General features: G+C 42.4%; 1 protein-coding gene and 1 long non-coding RNA gene across 4 annotated transcripts in view; one reads left to right on the top strand and one right to left on the bottom strand.

The window, feature by feature from the left end:
• The window catches only part of FRY (FRY microtubule binding protein), a 320056-nt gene that overhangs the window by 19217 nt on the left and 281227 nt on the right, over window positions 1–19612 (top strand). The window contains exon 1 of one of the 3 annotated variants that reach the window (XM_039860841.1): window positions 7072–7106. The exons of the other annotated variants lie outside the window; for them this stretch is intronic. Coding sequence (XP_039716775.1) covers window positions 7087–7106 — 20 coding nt within the window. The 5' untranslated portion in view covers window positions 7072–7086. Of the gene's footprint in view, window positions 1–7071; window positions 7107–19612 lie in introns of those variants that run through there. 3 annotated transcript variants of the gene reach the window in all.
• LOC120601630 (uncharacterized) lies at window positions 12910–16155 on the bottom strand. The gene is made up of 3 exons (XR_005652502.1): window positions 15915–16155; window positions 13782–14504; window positions 12910–13149 (listed from the first exon to the last, which is right to left on the bottom strand). It is a non-coding gene; the product is annotated as an uncharacterized LOC120601630 (long non-coding RNA).

Raw genomic sequence — 19612 nt, 5'->3', positions numbered from 1 at the left:
TAGCCTCTCTTCCGTTAATGTGATTTATCACACTAATTGATTTTTGTATGTTGAACCACCCTTTCAGCCCAGGGATTAATCTCACTGGGTTGTGGTATATGATCCTTCTTATATGCTGTTGGCTTTGGCTTGCTAATATTTTGTTAGGATTTTTGTGTCTATGTTCATCAGAGATGTTGGCTGTAGTTTTCTTTGTCTGGATTTGGTATCATAGTAATGCTGACCTCATGAGATGAGTTCGGAAGTATTTTCTTCTCTTCTAGTTTTTGGGAAGAGGTTAAGAAGGATTGGCATTAATTCTTCTTTAAATGTTTGATAGAATTAACTAGTGAAGTCCTCTGTCCTGGGCTTTTCTGTGTGGGGAGATTTTGATTACTGGTTCCATCTCTATACCGTAGTCATGTGCCACATAATGGCGTTTTGATCAACAATGGACCATGTATATGACAGTGGTACCATAATGTTATGACGAGGCTGAAAAATTTCTATCACCTGGTGACATCGTAGCCAGCATAACATCATAGCACAATATATTACTCACATGTTTGTGGTAATTCTAGTGTAAACATACCTACTGTGCTGCCACTTGTATAAAAGCATAACTCTTACAATCACAGTAGTAGGCTATACCACCTAGCTTTATGTAACTAACACTCTGATGTTCATGCAACGACGAAATCAACCTAATAACGCATTTCTCAGAAGATATCCCCATCGTTAAGTGGTGCGTGACTGTAATTATAAGTATGTTCAGACTTTCTATTTCTTCATGAGTTAGCCTTGATAGGTTGTACATTTCTCGGAATTTATCCATTTCTTCTAGGTTATTCAGTTTGTGGGTGTAGAATTGTTCATAGCAGTCCCTTGTGATCCTTGTTATTTCTGTGGCATCAGTTGTGATGACTCTTTTTTCATTTCTGATTTTATTTGAGTCTTCTTTTTATCGTAGTCTAAGAGCGTCAATTTCATTTTTTTTTTAAAAAACTGACTGGAGTATTCTCAAATATGTGGAAATTAAACAACACGCTCTTTAACAACCATGGGGTCAAAGAAGAAATCAAAAAGGACATTAGAAAATACCTCCAGACAAATGAAAATGAAATACCAAAACTTATGGGATGCAACAAAAACAGAACTAAGAAGAAAGTTTATTGCAATAAACCCTTACGTTAAAAAAGAAGAAAGATCTCAAATAAACAACCTAACTTTACACATCCAGGAGCTGGAAAGGAGAACAAATTAAGTCCAAAGTGAGCAGAAGGGGAGGAAATAACAAAGATCAGAGCAGAAATAAATGAAATATAAAGATGATAGAAAAAAATCAACAAAGCTAAGAGTTGGTTTTTTGATTGTAGCTTTACTTAAGTCTAAAATTAAGAAAATAAACGTGCCTGTGGTAGCCAATTTAATTGAAGCAGGTATCTATATCTATGTGATTTGAGGAAAAACATGTATCGGAGTACTCCCAAGAATGCTTTACCCCACTTCCTAGTTTAGGAATATAGAAAATGTTATCCTGAAGCCTCTCTGAGAGATCATTCAAGCTAACAGTGGGCTACTCTGCTGATAACCACCAGGAGAAAGCGGTGCCTACTAATCACACTATCTTAGGCCTTTTGAACCATTTGCTACAGAATAATTTTGGTTGGTTAGTGTCTGCAGCGGGCTCCGGGACTTCACTGGCAGACATGTAGTGTTTGCTGATTCTTTGCCAGGGTGCAGCATCAAATGATACCGGGAATCTGGTGTCTTGCTTTGATTCACCTTTTCTCCTTAATTAAAGCACTCATCAGTGGGAATAATAACCTAACGCACTGAGTTCAGTGTAAACAGGAAATCTGGCAGCAATAACTGGACCAGGGGCTAACTTTGCAAGGCCAAGTTTTAATGAGTAATTTGCAAATGAATTAATCAGGAGGCACTGTCCTAAAGAAATGGGGTAAAGTTACCCCACACTGACTTGATGCCTTTCTCAGCTGTCCAAGGCAGCAGTTATGACCAGTACGCATTTCTAACTAACCTGTGAGTACCAGGATCTTAAGAGAATTGTGAGCTCCAGAGCCCACTTCTTTAGTCTTCAAGAGCTGCAACCATGAACTATTAATGACCCATCGGAGGACCAGAAAATCAATTGAGTGATTCAAAACCAACCATTAAAAAAAAAAAAATCAATAGATTAGACTACAAATATCAAAGTGTACAATATAGTGTAAGGTTAAATATTTTGCAAAACAAATTTTTATACAGATGTAAATATGTGTACACCCATGTTGGTGCTGGATTGCAATATAATATATATTTCTTACTGTGGGTCTTGGTCAGAGACATTTAAGAGCCATTTCATTATTTAATACTTTTAAAAAATATGGAAATATTATTTTTTCAATTATATTTTAGTTTTAGTGATACAAGAGGTAGCTTATTTCTTTATGTATAGGAAAAAATAACTTCTCTAGGGAAATAGTGAATTGACTTAAAGTTACTGTATTCAGACAAAAGAAATGAACACACTAATATGGTCCTCCAAAAATATGACATTGAGTGTAAACTGATATTTTGAACTATTAATTTTAAGTATTCTGGAATATTTCAAAGCTGTATTTATAACTCTATTTTTGTAGATACCATCAAGGTCCATGTCAATCAATGATGTTAATGCAAATAATTTAAGTATTCAAACATTTTAAAAAGTGTTTCTAAATTTAGAGTCCTGACACGAAAGAGAAAACATAAAATCTAATTTAAAAGCACAAACAGAGCAAGTATACAGGTTCTTCCAAGCGGTGGAGAACGCAACTGGGCAATTTCAAGGCTGTCACCAATATTTTTTTCATTTGTTGTCATAGAAATTCTATAAAGCCGCGCTCCTTTTAATATTTGAGTAGTTTTCTTCACCACCCACAGTGGCAATTTATTTCCTTTTGTGGAGGAGGGGGATCATATTGCTTTAAAGAATTATTATTTTTTACCTAAAACATACAAGACAGAGCAGCAACATAAGAACACACACGCCAAAGCCAGGCCACTCGGGTTATACGACTGCGAGCTAGTTCTCTAACCTGTCTGGACTTCGCTTTCCTCATCCCAAAACGGGAGGGGATGGCAGTGTTCGGAGAACTAAATGTTAGCGCTTGTAAATCTGGCAAGATGGGAAGAAGTGCTCTCTGCGTTTGCTGTGATTATGGCGCTCACTCGCTCTTCGTTCATTCAACAAGCATTCACCTGAGCACCTGGAAGGTGAAATACTGTGCCAGGGAAGCAAAGGCAGCCTCCACCATCTCAAGAGTATGGTCGGGCAGATCAACTTTCTCGCCAAGGTAAATGGGAGACCGACTACGATGGAGAAGAGCTAAGTGCCGCTGTGGTGATGGGGAGAGACTGAGCCGGGGCAGGCAGTGAAGGCGAAAGCTAATTTCTCTTCAGGAGGTTCCATTCGACCAGCGTTGAAACAAAGTCTAGAGGTTGACATTTGTCGTGGATTTTTCCCCCAAGCCAAGCAGCCTTGTGTCTGGCCTCTTCCCTCTTCGTAGAAGCTTCTGGTTGCTGGTTCCCAACGCTGGCTTTTCTCCAGGCTTTCAGCCTCGAGAGTGTGGTTAAAGGGTCGCAGTCATGTTGCTGGTGTAACTGACCGCGTAGACTCCGGCTCAGGCGAGGCTCTCAGAGCCGACCTGTTTGCCTACGGTCCACTGGCCTCCCTATGGGAGGTAGATGTTTAAGGACTTCCTCACCGACCCCCCACCCCAGCCAACTGCCACACTTGCAAAACGCTTCAAATATTGTCTAATCACACTGGATGCATGGCACAAAGTTTCTAAAGCACATTTTACCTATGAAAATGTAAGCCCTGGATGGTTCTGATTTCCCTACTAATTTGCCACCCTGCGTATTTCTCATAAAGTCAATATTACAAAACGGAAATTGAAAGTAAAGGGAAATAGAGAGTAGAAGTCTCGTTTATTAATCACTTCGTAAGCCCCGACTACAAGGATCTGAGTGTGGAGCAGACACCCAAGGGGCTCAGAGTTAGATTGGGCCGACGGCTGTGGTCGCAAGTATTTGGAGCACACAAATGTGTCCCAGTGGTGGCTTAAAGGAGGGAGTGCTGGGTTACTTTGAGTAGGGAGATGCTGTTAGAGACCCCCGTATCTCCACATCCCCACAACGAGTAGCACACATTAACTCTGGACCTTCAGCGTGTGGGACACTGTGACAGTGGGCCGGGTTACAAGCAGAGGTGGCAGTGGGAAGGTAGACCAGGAAGCTGCCTGTAGAGACACATCTAGCCCTGTCCTGTTCACACAGAGCCCCATCTGAACTGAAGTCACGTTCAGCCATCAGCATACCAATTCCAGTGATGGCTTAGAAGTTATGTCTCTGTCTAGTGAGATCAAGAATGTGTTTTCCTTATATAAAATGCGCAGGAGGTGCTGAAGCAAGCCCACGAAGGGTTAACCTGACGCAAACAGCCAACATCACCAGCAAAGCGGAAACACGATCCAAATAGAACCACAGACAATTAATCAGGGAAAGGAAGAGAGAGAGAAGCTTTGGGAAGGAGTATGGCTCCGAGTCAAATGACAGGTGACTCATAAGTGAAGAATAAATACAAAGCCTTGAAAGTAAAAATGAGGAAGTCAGCTTGATATAAAAGGACAAATATGATAAAGAATTCGAGTGACTGAATGAAATGGCAACTGATTTATTAGGTGGTAGAGATGCAGCTGGGAAGCTCAGTGATTCCATCTGGAAAAAAAAGGCAGAAGTCAGCCTATTCTAAGTGACCCTCCTGTGCCCAGTAATAACAATATTGGAGGGGAAGGGCAGGGGACCTTGACGAGGGAAATAAGAAGCGTTAACCATGCACAGAAGGCAGGTTTCCAGGTTGGGATCGAGAAACTAAGATGATTAAATCAATCCAGAATATTGTGTATGAAATATGATCAAAGTGATGACAAGACTTTCTTCTCAAACTCTATCCTATGCAGATGATAAACAGCGACAGGCTTAAGGTGTTCAGAAAGGTGGCATGAAACAAAAAATAAAACCACGACAGCAATGACAAAACCTCCTAACCTTTAAAGCTCTCAACATAAACAAGATTTAATAATAAATTAAAAGGCGCCAATCAGATGGCTCTTTCCAGGCCACACGGGTATCTGTGTGTGTATTCAGCCACCTTTTCTTTGAGTCAGGAAAAGGTGCCAGACCGAACAACTAAACAAACAAAAATCTTAAAGATTCACAAAAACAAGGGCCAGGATGATTCACACCTGGGATGGAAAGAGAGAGCAGAAATGTCATCACCGAGATTTGAAAGAAGGAGGTTTACAGCCAGGTCTGGCAGTAGAAGCAGCTGTGGCCACTGGGGCCTGGTCCCCGAATTCTAACCTCACTGATGCTCTCGCCGCACTTGGAGGTCCTCTGAGGGGGGCACCCAGTGCCTTTCTGTTTCCTTGCTTGTGAAACAAGAGGATTGGGATAAATGAATTCTAAGAGCCTTACCACACTTCAAAATTTCTGTAAGTATATAAAGACTAGAAGAACATAAGGGGAGCCCAGTTCTCATGACAAGTTCAAAGTGAATTCACCACCCAGGAAGTAAGAATCAGATGCCTATCATTTGGTCATTTATTTCTCCCTTTCTTTCCGCGCCCCCCCCCTTTGATTGCCAACCCACTCTTAACAAGGTTCACAAAAATGTCCCATTCCATCCTTTCTTCAAAACCTTCCTGAAATGTCCTATCGTCTTCACAGGATTTCAACAAGAATTTAAACAAGAACAAGCATATTTTGAATCATTTAAGGCCACAGTGTCCAAAGTTTGTACATATTCTGCCTGTTTTGCTCCTGCCTAGCTGCTTCTTGAGATGCGAGCGCTCTCGGTTCACTCAGCTCTGTGGCGCTTCCTTCTTTGGAACGTACTAACCAAGGGACTTGTATTATGTATTCTTAAAGTTGCATGTGTGGGGTGGGGGAATGGCTGAATGTGGGCTGAAAGTACCGAATTCCAGTTATAAGACAGGTCTTGGGGATGTCACATACAGCATACCGAATGTAGTTAGTAATATTCTCGTATATTTGGAAGTTTCTTAGAGAGTAGACCTTAAAAGTTTTCATCACACACACACAAAAATGTACCCACGTGAGGTAATGGATGTCAGCTAAACTTATTGTGGCAATCCTTTCGCAATATACACATATATCAAATCATTGTGTCGTCACCCAAAACTTATACAGTGTTACGTGTCAATTATATCTCAATAAAACTGAGGGTTGGGGAATCAAGTTGCATTGTGCAGTAGAATATTGCTTGATAACTTCAGTTATAAATATCAGACGAGCGTGTGAGGCACAAATTGCCTCATTTCTATTGCAGAGTCTAGCGATTTTTCTCTTGGTCAATGTAATTGGGCAGTAACGCAAAATAAAGCAAAGAATAGAAAGTAATTTCAGACTGCCAGCTAAACGTGGCATTGCCCTGACCTTGTGTCACGAGGAAGCTAACGCAACCTAAGGAATGAGAAAAATGGGACTCTCCTCTCTCGTGCAGGTTCCAAAAGTATGGCAAGTTGTTTAAGAATGCAGTGGAACCATCTACGAAAATAACACTTCCAGTAAAATTGAACAAGGGGCCCTGTGACCACAAGGGGCAAATCAATGAGGATGGAGTTAGAGAGAGATGCTAGAAGGCGAGAGTCGGATGACATGGCTGAGCAGCACGAAGGGAAAGTCCCGCTGGGTCTTAGCCACCAGTCTTGGTCAAGTTACATTTGCATCCCTGATGAGCTGCCTCACGGAAGATGCTGCAGAGATAACAGGCAGTTAAGATTCCACAGGGTGAAGCGATCTGGGGCGGACCGTCGGATGGGGACCTGCGAACATAGTAGTTCAGGTAACCTATCAAAAGGGTGGGTGGTGGACCAGCAGTGGAGTCTATTTTTAAAAAATTAACACAAGCAAGAAAAAGCAAAGTCTTTAAGGCTATGTCTACTCTAAACTTGCAAGTAGAATTGAAGGGTCCGGAACATCTTTTAGGGTTCACTGCCATCCTGCAACCTGGAGTTCCCCAAGAAGTTTCTGAAGCGGATGCTCCATCTGCGTTCCAGGTAGGATGTTTTCTGCGCTTTGTTTCTTGATTCTCTGATGCGATATCCACCAGCCTGGGTTCTGGCGCTCCAGTTAGTTGATCTTTAGACCTTCGCGTTCCTTTGGGATCTGAAACGTGAGCTTTGTGATGAGGTTAGACTTATATAAGACCTGCTGGAGAGATTATCAGGAAATCCTGGTGGGGTCAGTGTCGTTAAGAAAATTCCAGAAGAGGGACGCAAGGATGAGGAAGTCTCTGCTAGAAAAATCTAGCACTGGTTGGATGAGGCTAAAATAAATAGAGGCAGTTAGCATTGTTTGGAAGAAGGTACATCCTGACTTTAAGAAAAAACAAAGATATAGAAAAACTTTTATTTAAAAGTCCAGTAAAGCACCAGGGAAGAAAATAGTAATTATCACAGAGTGTATCCAAAGTTTTTGTTAAAGAGGAGGGAGAGAGAAAGTGTTAGGCTGGACTAGCCATTTGGGTCAAAAGAGGCCTTTATGAAAATTAGCTTGAGTGAGTGACACCGATGACACGTAAGATAATAAAACACGCCCTGCACATTCTCGTCTTTATTTAATTACTCTGTTCTATTTCATTTGTTTTTCCTCTGAGACCTGTCAGGGCGTCACTGTGATATTAGTTACAAGTTGAATATCGTAGCTGCGCCTGTGCTCGTGTGTGCGTTATGTAACAGCAAAAAGCGTGAGTCTGTAAGTTCTAGCTCGGTTTCGAGATTCTTAGTCTGGGTTGCTTCTTAACACCATTAAAGGTATATTAAGCAACTGCCGACTGATCATGTTCTGATCCTTGGGATTCAAATGAGAGTATGTTTTCTTTTGTCCTCTTACTCTACAAATCAATTGTGTGAATTTTAAAAATCCACTACAACGGCATACTAGAAAAATTGAGGTAGTTGGCAGAACGAAAGCCCCATTGAAATTCTGACTCTGAAATAGACTTATTTTCCCCTTTGCCAGGACAGGGAATTGACAGAGACCTTTTGTTGTCAGACAAATGGAAAATTCCTATTTTGGGAAACCACCCTGACTATTTTTAAATAGTTTTCAGTCATTACTTAATCTAAGGCATAGCCTTTGATCCACCGCTCAAAGGATTAAACAAAATTCTGGGTTTCAAGTGAAAGGCCGACGAATGCCACATACGCCTCTGTTGAAAAGGCCAACTCATGTGGCTGAGTAATACGGATGCGTCTGAGATACATTTGGGTGGACTCACCATTTATTTTAAGTTTCTTGATAAATGTTTTCTTCAACATGCTTTAACAGTCATTTGATTTATTAAGATATGGTAAGGGGCATCAAATTTAGTTGGATAACTTGCTTGCATTGAAGCGTCTATGCTAAATGCAGCGTGGACGCTGCTAAGATAGTTTTCCAAGTATAAGATGTCAAATCATGACCACGATTGATGCCTAGTATTTCCAAATGTACCCTTGCTGTTAGTGTGAGCGTAGTGTAATCGACTGCAGATTAAATAACCAGTGGAATTGAGACTCAGTGGAAACTCAAAGCTAAGGCAGATAAAGAGTGCTATCATTACCCTTGAACGTGGATCAGGGTGGAAGAGGAATCTGGGATCCTGATGTCGTGATAGCCACCCCGAAATGCGATTCCCTCAGCCGTGCAGAGACCTGTTTGTGTGCATGCACAATATTTAAATATATCTGTTTAGAAAGGACTGTGGCCTATAGACATGTACAAATATACATGTATTATCGATCATAAGTATGTATATACACATATGTATGTTAGATAACCCTTTCAAATATACACAGAGAATATATATATATATATGGGAGAGGGAGAGACAGAGAGTGCGCACAGTGCATGTGTGTGTGTGTTCTTGGATGTTGTATGCATGCACCTATGTGTACGTACACTTGGATTTAAAGATTTATCCCGGATGGCTGGAAATCATTCTCAAATTGTTCTCTGCCTTTCAAGTTCATTCCTGAACAACATGCAAGAAGCAGCTAGTGGTAACTGCTCCCAGGCTTACCAGACACAGAGACGAGTACCAGTTCTGGGGAGGTGAAGTGCGAGCTTATTGATTAAAATATCTCTCTGCTTTTCTTTTAGCAGTTTTTTTGTTTGTTTGTTTGTTTGTTTTTTTTAAGTTAAGACAATGGGAAGCTTTTCCAGTTTTTTTGGTTTTTTTTTTTTTTGTATGTGAAATTAATTGTTGGCCTCAGGCTACGAACTTGGAGGGCAGACATCATGGTAGAGCCCCCCAAGACCACGCTAGGACCCTGAGATTGAGTCTGTCCTTGAAATATGATTTCTGGAGGAGCCCGTGGTTCAAATTTGAGGTGATCTGAACTAAACCTGGATGTTTCAGATTACCACGGAATTGAAAGTCATTCGATGAAAAAGCCTGTGTCTAGTGGGAATGCAAGCTCTGAGATGTCCATATTCGTGTGAGTCAGAGTTTATCTTTGTGGTCAAAATGGCTATTTCTGAATCTGTACCTGTTTACCAAGAAAGCCTGGACATTTGCTTCCAATATCAATAATATCTCATTATATAATATGGTAGGAGAGTAAAGATATGTAGTTTGGATGGTAGTGAGTTATTTCTCAATTTTGCCTTTCAGCATGACTGTAAATATATTAGCAGTGACTTAGGGAACGTTACCAGGATTATTTACGCAGTGAAATCTCATTGATTCGTGCATAATTTGGAGTTAATTATTTAAGTGAAACCTTGCCACGAGGTTTCACTTAATTCTCTCTTTATAATAAAAGTAGAATTAGGTGTCATAGACAAAACAGACCTGTGAGAGGAGTGATGCGGTGAGTGCCTAAGCGCCACATACGTGTCACCTGACTTAATGTCACAGGTAGCCTCTGAGGCAGGTGCTGTCATCTGTATTTTACCAATGAGAAGGGTGAGGCGCATTGTGTAGGCGATTGACCAAAGTCATGTATCTGAGGAAGTGGATTGGGATTTGAACTCGCAACCCATGCGTGTTTGAGTGCCAAGCCTCTTTCTGAGTCCCCTAGGAATTTACATGAGCAAATAATTGTTCCATGGATATTTACCGAGCAATGCCATGGGCTTAACGGCACACTGAGCGTTATTCGCACAAACAATATTCTTATGGTCACGTTGACCGATGGCTCTTAGCTGGGCACTGAAGCGGTCCTGGGGATATTGTCTGCAGAGGCTCCTACAACGAGCCCCAGCTCTGGAACTGTTCTCAGATGCCGGTACAAATGAAACCCCGCTAGAACTTCAAGGTCGAAGTCCTCAGAATCTTTTCTGAGTGTCAGGAAGGAGCAAACAGCTGTGACTGCGTCTTCTTTTAAAAGCCGAGAGTAAAGATCTCCTTATGTTGGGGCTGCCAGCTTCGTATTTCAGCGAAGAGCTGGCTCCTCTGATGGTTGACTTCGTGAAGACACGTGAGGCTTCCTCATCAGCTTCCGATTCCATGGGCTTTCCATTCTCAGAGGTGTCTAACATGTTTCTCTCTCATGTTTAGCGAGACATAAACATCATCCTTATCGAAAAGCGTGGAAGGCCCAGCTTAGCTCCTGCCGTGTGCAAGGCAAGCTTGCCGCTTCATCTCGACTTGGTTCATCGTGATTTCGTGAAAGCCTTTCTTTAGTCTGTGAGAGACACTGAAATCTAAGTGAAGTGACAGTGCGTGGGATTAAGCAGAGACAGAAGCTACATGGGCAGAACCACACTGTCGCATGTATATTAGAAAAATAACCAACTCAAGACATGAAAAAGTCGATGTATTTTAAAGGCGTTAGCGAAGTACACCCTGTCACACCATTTTCGTTACACACTTTGATCTTGGAAGGACAGTGGAGTTTTAGGATAATAAAGACTTCTCCAAGCCTAGGATGAGCTAACGACTTGCATTTTCTCTCTCACGACTAGGTGAGCGAGGCCTCACTGGCTCCCGGCTGCAGTTACATCCGCCCTCACCCATCGTGTAAAGCTTGTTTTTTCATGTCCCGTGACCCAAATGGAAACAACTCCAGTTCAAGTGTCACACACGGCGGCACGAGACTTTGGCGTGCACACTGGGAATTTATTATTTTATTTTGTCATCTACTTGCTCGAAAGTCAGACCTGTATAGAGTGATCCTTCTGCAGAAATCATTTATGGGGAGAAAGGAGGGACAGCCAGAAAGGGAGACAGAAAAAAAATAAACTTCCACAGTGTCCCACTGAGGTTGGTATGACCTCCAGAAATTTCCGAGATGGTTACCTTGGTGAAGTGAGTGGGCCAGAGGGCAGCTGCCCGATGAATCCCATCAGGATAAATACTCAAACTGGAAAGTGCAGTTCAAAATACTTCATTTTGCTTCAGAATTGTTTTCCTTGTTCAGTTGTACCTGAATTCTTCGTGTGTTGAGTGAATGTCATCTGGGAGCATATGTTTCAACTTACATGTCCTTGCATTCTACACATCTCAAATTAGAATCTCACTTAATTCGAATACATCCTATTTGCTAAGAAAAGAGTCGTAATTTAAGTGGTTGTCTTTGCCAAAAGGGGGTGGGGGAGGGGGAAGAGAGAAAGAGAGAGAGAGAAATTAGAATAGTTTCATTGGTCTTGGCTTAGAGTCCTTCGTTGCACACTTGCTGGAAATGAACTTTAACAGTCAGTATTTAATTAAGTTAGAGACTTTTACAAAGTAATTTATCCAACAAAAATCATCACCTATGAAATGCTAAGTTGCTAGCAGTCTTTAAGCCTTTGCAGAAGAGAATCATGGGAAGGGTACAGCATACAAGGAGTAGATTTCATTTTAAGGTGCATTAAGTGACAAAAATAGACATGAACCCCTTCCCTGTAACTTACTGTAAGTATCTTAGGTAAAAGGAAATAGGAGTTAAGTCTTAGAGTAACAAAGTCTCAGCACAACAGCGGGGGCTGTTTTTCTCGTATATCCACTGAAGAGGAATAAATGTGCCTTCAAATGATATAAGACCCATGATTTCAGATTTTTTTATGTGAACTGCATCTTATATCAGTGACCAACGATTATCCCCTTGGGATTGTTTTCTTGCTTAATAAATGGAGTAGGTGATTATGCATTATAAGGAGTTCACGTGACACAATTCACGTGGTAATTCCCTCTGGGGAGCAACGATCCAGGGGTATTCGGACCTGGGGGGACACGGGGAGGCAGCACTGCCCAGTAGAATGTGAGTCATATATGTCATTTTAAATTTCTGATAGACACATTACAACAGGTAGAAAGAAGCAGGTGAATTAATGTTAATAATACGTTTTCTTTAACCCAATGCATCTAAAATACTATTTCAACATGTGATCAACATAATATTAATGGGATTTTTCTATTTTTTCTCTGCATCATTGATATCTGGTGTGTATTTTACACTTACAGCTCATCTCCAATTCAGGTTAGCTACCTTTCTTGTGGTCAGTAGCCACACGTTACTATGCGTTTGGACATATTTTTACATTTATGGACTGTATCTTGTGTTAGAAATTCTTCAGTCATTGCCTTTGCCCACCTGAGTTAATGCCTTTAGGAAAGAAAATTTATAGAACCTAGAGCTGGAAAGGCTTTGGGATAAAGTACTTCATTGCTGTCTCTGGCTGCAGTCATCCTGTCTGTAACTGTTTGTTCAGGTTCTCATCCATGGCAGGTTTCTTGAGGGCGGGCAGCATCTATCTTGTTCCTCACTGTACCCCCAGCACCTGGTGTATGGCAGACATTGTGCCAGTGTTGACTGAGTGAATAAGTAGATAAATAACTTAAAACCCAAGGAGGAAAAAAAAAATCCAAGGAGGAAGAGTTGGTAAGGATGTAGAAAAACTGGAACCCTCGTACACAGCTGCTGGGGATGTAAAATGGTGCACGCACTTTAGAAGACAGTATGGTGGTTTCCCAAAAATTAAAAATGGAATTACTTACTGTGTGATCCAGCAATCTCACATCTGGGGATGTATCCCCCAAAATTGAAAGCAGAGATATGAAGGGGTACTTGCGTAGCCATGTTCATAGCAGCATTATTCGCACTGGCCAAAAGGTGGACGCCACCCAAGAGGCTGTTGACAGAGTAATAAACAAAATGTGGTATTTACATAACAATGGACTATTATTCTGCCTTAAAAAACAAGGAAATCCTGTCACGTCCTACCGTATGGCTGAAACTTGAAGACATAATATTCAGTGAAATAAGCCAGTCAAAAAAGGACAAGTACTGTGTGATTCCACTCGTAAGAGGGACCTAGAGCAGTCAGGCTGATAGAGACAGAGAGCAGATGCGGGTACAGGGCTGGAAGTCGGGGGGAAGCTGCATTTTTCATACCTACAGAAGTAGAAAAGGCTCTGCAAATGAGAAGTGGTCATGGTCACACGACAATGTGAATATACTGAAAGCCATTGAACTATATGTTTAAAAATGGTTAAAATGGTCATTTTTATGTTTCGTATATTTTAATACAAAAATACAATAATTTTAAAAACTCAAGAAGTTCAAATGACTTAACGAAGGTCATGATATTTCACTGTGGAACTTTTAAATTACATCGGACCATCTGCAGGAGTTTTCCAGGTGGAGTTTTTGAAGAATTTAAAGCTGGGATCCAGTTGACCCTAGCAGATCTTGATAGATCACCTGATATCGTCCCAACCTCACTTCCCACGCACGTGGTCCTGTCTCCGCCAGACGACTTACCTGTAAGGTTAAGACGATGAGCAGACACTGTTAGGACACGAATATATGGACTAGATGAATCTGGGCTGCACTCATCACACTCTGTGGAACTCGTGCGTTATTGATGTAGAAACGTCCTGACAGTGTTGCGAATCCACAAGGTTTCTGTTGAACGGCTGCCCCAGCGTGACTGTTCCCATTTAGCTAAAACGGCTGACTGAACATATAGGTTTTCCCATTTCACGACGTCGTCATCTCTGCAGTGGCAGCAGCGCTCCCACGCTGGCTGGAATGCCCCTTCCTCTCCGATTACGGTGGGGAGAGATGAGAAGCCAAGTGCCTTGGGATACCTAGTTTCCAGACCCAGAGCCGCCCCCCAAGCCTAGCATCTTCAAAGGACAGTCACTGGCTCAGGAGCTGTGTGGACGTCTGTCCTTCAAAATCTCCAGATCTCAGCAATTAGAGAAGAAGGCATAGCATGTGACTATTCCCATTCTCTGGAGATTTTGCTTTATTAGGAAGACGAGCTCTTGGCATTCTGTCACATGTTGTATGGAGTCTCATTGCAGAAGGGGACATTATCTTGAAGCTGAGAAAGCAAGATTTTATACTGGTTGTAGATCATAGATGGTCCGGCTTATCCACCCTTGGGTTTTAAAAATGAACGCGGTTAAATGCCTTGCACATTGCCAGATAGATGTACGCATGGAGAGATTCTTCTCGTTGTGCTGAGACTTTTCAGTCCTATCATGCACAAAATAAATTCAAGACTAATTAGAAAAGTTGAATATAGAAAACAGAGCCAAAGAAATCAAGAAGAAAACATAGATGAAAATTAAACCTGCATTTGTAGAAAGGCTGTCGAGCTTTTGAAAAAAATTACAAAAGAAAAATTAATGAATTTAACTGCATTGACATTTAACTACAGTTTCTACAATCAAAACAATTTAAGCAATAAATTAGTAAGATATTTGCAACAAATATAAATAAATCTCTCTCATCAATTATTAAAAAATTTACCATCCCAATAAAATAATAGACAAGGGACCTGATAAATGGCGTGATTTTTTTTTACAAAAGAAGAAATATAAGTGGCTAATAAGCATGGGAAAAAGTCATTCTCACTAGTAATTTAAAAAATGGAAATTAAAATAAGATGGAAGAATTTCTACAGCTAACCCTCAGTACTGGCATTCATATACTACTGGGAGAGGTGTGGGTCGATATGGACTTTCTGGAAAGTTATTTAGTAGCAGGTACTAAGAGCTTTTAATGTGATCAGACACATTGACTCAGATCTGTCCTAAGCAAATAATTAAAAATAACAGTATTTATGTATAAGGGTGTTCACTGCTGCATGACTTGTAGCAAAAAACTGGAGATAACACAAATGAACATCAACAGGTATATATATATATATATGTATATATATATATATATAGAGAGAGAGAGAGAGAGAGAGAGAGAGAGAGAGAGAGAGATTCATTGATGATGACATTAAAAACCAGGAGTCCAAAGAGTATTTATTCAAGTATTTATTCAAGTATTCAGTGTGAACTGTGCACATGCACAATTATATGATGTGGAATCATGTAAATGTGCAGTTAGTGTACTACTGCATGTACTAGTGTGCAACATGGTAAATACGTGTATGCATTAAAAAAGATCAAACGGACATCAGCACTAAGTTAGAAACAGTAATCTCTGGATGGCCAGATTATAAATAGTTTCAATTTTCTTTATCCTTTTCTGTTTATTCCAGATTTTCTACAATAAAAATATATTATTTTTCTAAGTGGAAAAACATTTTTTAAAACTGAATTGCCACTGAGACAGATTTATTGTGAAAAAGACTCCTCATCTTTTCCATAAGCTTTTTCCTGGCACCACCCTTCCCTTCACAGTTAATGGCCTGACATGTGTCCCTGTGTCTCCACGTCCATCCAATCACCGAGCCCCTGAGGCCCCTCCACGCCTCCTAAAGCTACCCTCCCACAATCAGCCCTAGAATGTCATCAGGGCCTCGCTACCTATTCCTTGACCGTTCAAAAGCTTCCTTTGAGTCTCTGCTGCCCTGGGTTTTGAGCCCCTCATGCTCTACCCTCAGAAACGTGCCTCTGACCTGTTCTCTCTCATGTTGGTCCCCGAACTCACCCGGACACGCCAACCAGATGGTCCCCTCCTGCACTGTGCTTCCATATCTCTGTGATGTTCCTTCACTAGTGACACACTTTGTTCATTCGTTTATTCCACAGACTTTCGCCAGATAAACTTCATGCTCCAGGCAACCCAGGGGCACAAAAATGGATGACACACAAGTCTCTGCCTTGGAGGGGTTCACAGTCATCTTGGGGAGACAAAAATAAACAACCAGTTATATTTCGTGTGAGTGCTAGTTCTGTTAGGTATGGTATCCAGCGGAGGAGCTGGGGTTTGAAGCAGGTCGACTGCCTCCACAGCCATTCGGCTTCAAGGTCAGGAAAGAGAAAAGCCATTGCAGGGGTCCGGCATGGCTGGCACCGGGGTACAAGTTGGAGGAGAATAAGAGACAAGGCTGCAATATGGCCGTGTATGCCATGCTGAGGGGTTAAAACTTAATCCTCTTTGTAACTGGAATAGCAGTAATTTATAATGAATATGCCATGCCATGCTCTGTTCTAAGGGCTTCGCGCGCACTAACCGTTAATCCCCACAACTGCTTTATGAGTTAAGGCAACTATAACTTTTTAAAGGTAAAGAAGCTGAGGCACAGAAAGGTTAAGTGATTTGCATGATGTCATATAGTAACTGGCTGGCTCCAGAGTCTGAGTTCTTTACGACTGTGCTTTAATAATTGATTTTATGAGCTTAGTTTTGTCTGCAAATAGATTGTAAAACATGGAAAGTCAGAACCGTCTTAGGATCTTTCATCCCTAGTAGAACTCTGTGCGTTAACAACAGTGAATATATGGATTGGATTGGATTGGATTGGATTGGATTGGATTGGATTGGATTGGATTGGATTGGATTGGATTGGATTGGATTGAATTGGATTGGATTTAGATTGGAATTTGGATTGGGTAGAGATTGGGTGATTTGGGTTGGGTTGGATTGGATTGGATTGGGTTGGATTAGTTTGGGTTGGGTTGGGTTGGGTTGGGTAGGATTGGGTTGGGTTGGGTTGGGTTGGATTGAATTAAGTCGAGTTGAAGAAAGAGCTTTCAAGGTCTCTGTGAAATACTCCCACTTGCTTTGATAATGACCCGGACATATGTCACAGCAGGAGAGCAGATGGAAAAAAGAACTATTTATTCCACTATCTTGACTGAACACATCTGTGTGGGCTGAGTTCACGCGACAGGCACGCCTCAGAGATATTGCGGGTTTGCTCCCAGACCACCGCAATAAACCGAGTATTGCAGCAAAGCGAGTTGTAATCCTTTTGCTGGTGGAGGGCCTTGCTTTTTTATTAAAAAAAAAAGATGCAATGTATGTAAGTGCAACAGATGATGTGTGCCTGCATGCGGTCTCACTCGCCACAGTCGGGGTCCCTTTTGGTAGGAAGCTGTCATGATCGGTGCCCGCTGAACCTGCCACTGTTTCAAAACTGTCACCCAACTCAGTGGCTCTAAGGACATGACTATGGAATGTGAGAGGCTCTGGCTTTTTAAACTCACTTGTTCTAAGCTTCTAGCTTTTTTAGAAGGAGAGAGCGGGCCCTGCCAGCTCGGGTCCCAGCTCAGTAAGTCCTGTGTGCGAGTTTACGAGGGGCGCCGTGCAAACGAAACTTTGTCACCTGTTTGATCCCGCAGACAGAGCAGAGCATGCACGACGCACCTCACATTTCTCCCATGGGCATCGGCTGGCGGACCACGCAGCCACAGGTGGGAACGTGCTGCAGACATGTGTGCCTGTGTGCAGGGGTAGGACGTGTGCGCCTGTCCCCTCACCCCACCCCGCCCCCTTGCAGGCGGGGGAGCCAGCGGCCGTGAGGTCAGGCCAGGACACACGGCACTTCTCATTCCAACCATAGCATTGTGTTCGCTTTAACAGAGCAGGCGGCGGGTGGAGGGGGAGACAGGCAAGAGTGAGGACGTCACACTGTCACCCTCTCCTCCCAGAGCCTGTCATGGCTTTCCCTGTCGCAGCCCTCCTCCCATCCCCACTGGTCAATCATCCTTAGCCCTGGAGGCCAGGCTCAACAAAGACGTTTTTGATGCTAATAACAGCTGCTGACATTAACAGGGCACGTTTACCAGGTGAGGACTCTGTGTTTTGTTGGGAGTTGGGTGCCCGTCACCTGTGAGCGACACATTCATCCTTCCTCGCTGCTTTCAGCAGCTGCAGAAACTGAAATCCAGAGAAGTTGGGTGAACAGCCTGCGACTGAGCCAAGACTCAGCTCTGAGCCGTGTCCCTCGGGCCCAGGCTGTGGCCTTTGTGCTGTCCTTGCTTAGCCGCAGAACTTGGCCCCTGAGTTCTTCCTGTTTCCCCCTGCAGCCAGAAATCGTTTACCCTTCTAGTGAATTCTCACAGCGCTTTATCTGTGTTCCTTTTATGGGGCTTAGCAGCTTTAACACCTTATCAGTATTTAAGGAGAGTGTTCACTTTTCCTATGACACTGGGAACTGTGTCCATTTTTTATTCCTTGGCGTGTTTTCCATGGCACTCCATGTGAGGTGTAGCCACTCGGACAGAGTAAGCAAGCTGTTTCTGCCAGACCGGCCTTGTCTGAGCACCTGCACTTGACAGAAATTTGGGAATCCATAAAACTACCTATGAAATCGCTTTAACTCAGATTTCCTAAAGAAAGGTAAAGCTTTACCCGAGAAAGTTTAAATCGCGGTTTTCCTAACAAAACCAGGCAAATCACAGGTCACAGTTAGCCTTCCAGTGGCTCTGCCTCAAGGCCCCCGTTCCTTGCTGTCCTGGTGCCAGTCTGCTCAGAACCTCGTCTTCTTTGTGGCTCAGGTTTGCCGACCCTTTTCCCGAGCATCTTATAATTTAGGGGCAGCATCTAAGCTCCCGTGGGTTCTCTGGCAGGCTGCAGACTGCAGGCACCTCCATCTCGCCATGCTTCAAATTCAGATTTTAAGGGATCTAGTCATCTAGCTGTGTTTTGAAGTTCTTCTGTTACTTAAATTTATCCACGTGGATTTCAAAACATTCTGGGAAATACCTTCTGCAGCTATTCGTTATGCCAGATATGCCCACTCGTATTTCCTTCTCTCTCTCTCTCATTCTCTCTCTCCGTCTCCCCGCACCTTTCTCTCTCCAAGGCTGCTTCCCTCTAATCTTGCTTCTTGACCTGTGACAAATGAGAAGGTTTCAGGTTCATATTCTGACCCAGTTTTGGGCAGAAGAGAGCTATTTTTGAAGATGAACCCGACTCTATACTACCTCCCACATTCCACCCTTAAACATCCTTCTGGATGCATTACTCAAGATTTTTACGTTTTTCTCTTCAACCATTTTGTAGTCACTGATTTATGAGCTATAGTAGCACAGTATTTTGTTCATAATTATGTGCAAATATTTGTCAATAAGTGAACCAGTGGGGAAGAAATAAACTCGTGTGTCCAGGTTCACAAGCAACGCTACTCCTTCTCCCAAACAGGACGCCCTGTCTTAGGACCACCACCATCACCTATCCTTGGGACTTTCAATAAATCACAAAGGTGCTTACGCTTTTCGTGAGGTCAGTCTTGATGTCCGAGAAAAGTCCACAGCTGGCCCAGATGCTGCTGCCACCACCCCGGACTCCCTCCTTCATCGTAGCAAGGATTCTAGCAAACCTGTACCGTGGTCCCTGCTCCTGTGGCACAGAGCCTTACACTGCTACCCCAGAAGGAAGTGGGTATGGGACCCTCTGTG

This window comes from Pteropus medius, unplaced genomic scaffold (genome assembly GCF_902729225.1).
Source record: "Pteropus medius unplaced genomic scaffold, Ma_sr-lr_union100, whole genome shotgun sequence".
Lineage (NCBI taxonomy): Eukaryota > Metazoa > Chordata > Mammalia > Chiroptera > Pteropodidae > Pteropus > Pteropus medius.
The sequence above is the reverse complement of the archived record's forward strand: the minus strand, read 5'-3'. Positions and strand labels throughout refer to the sequence as shown.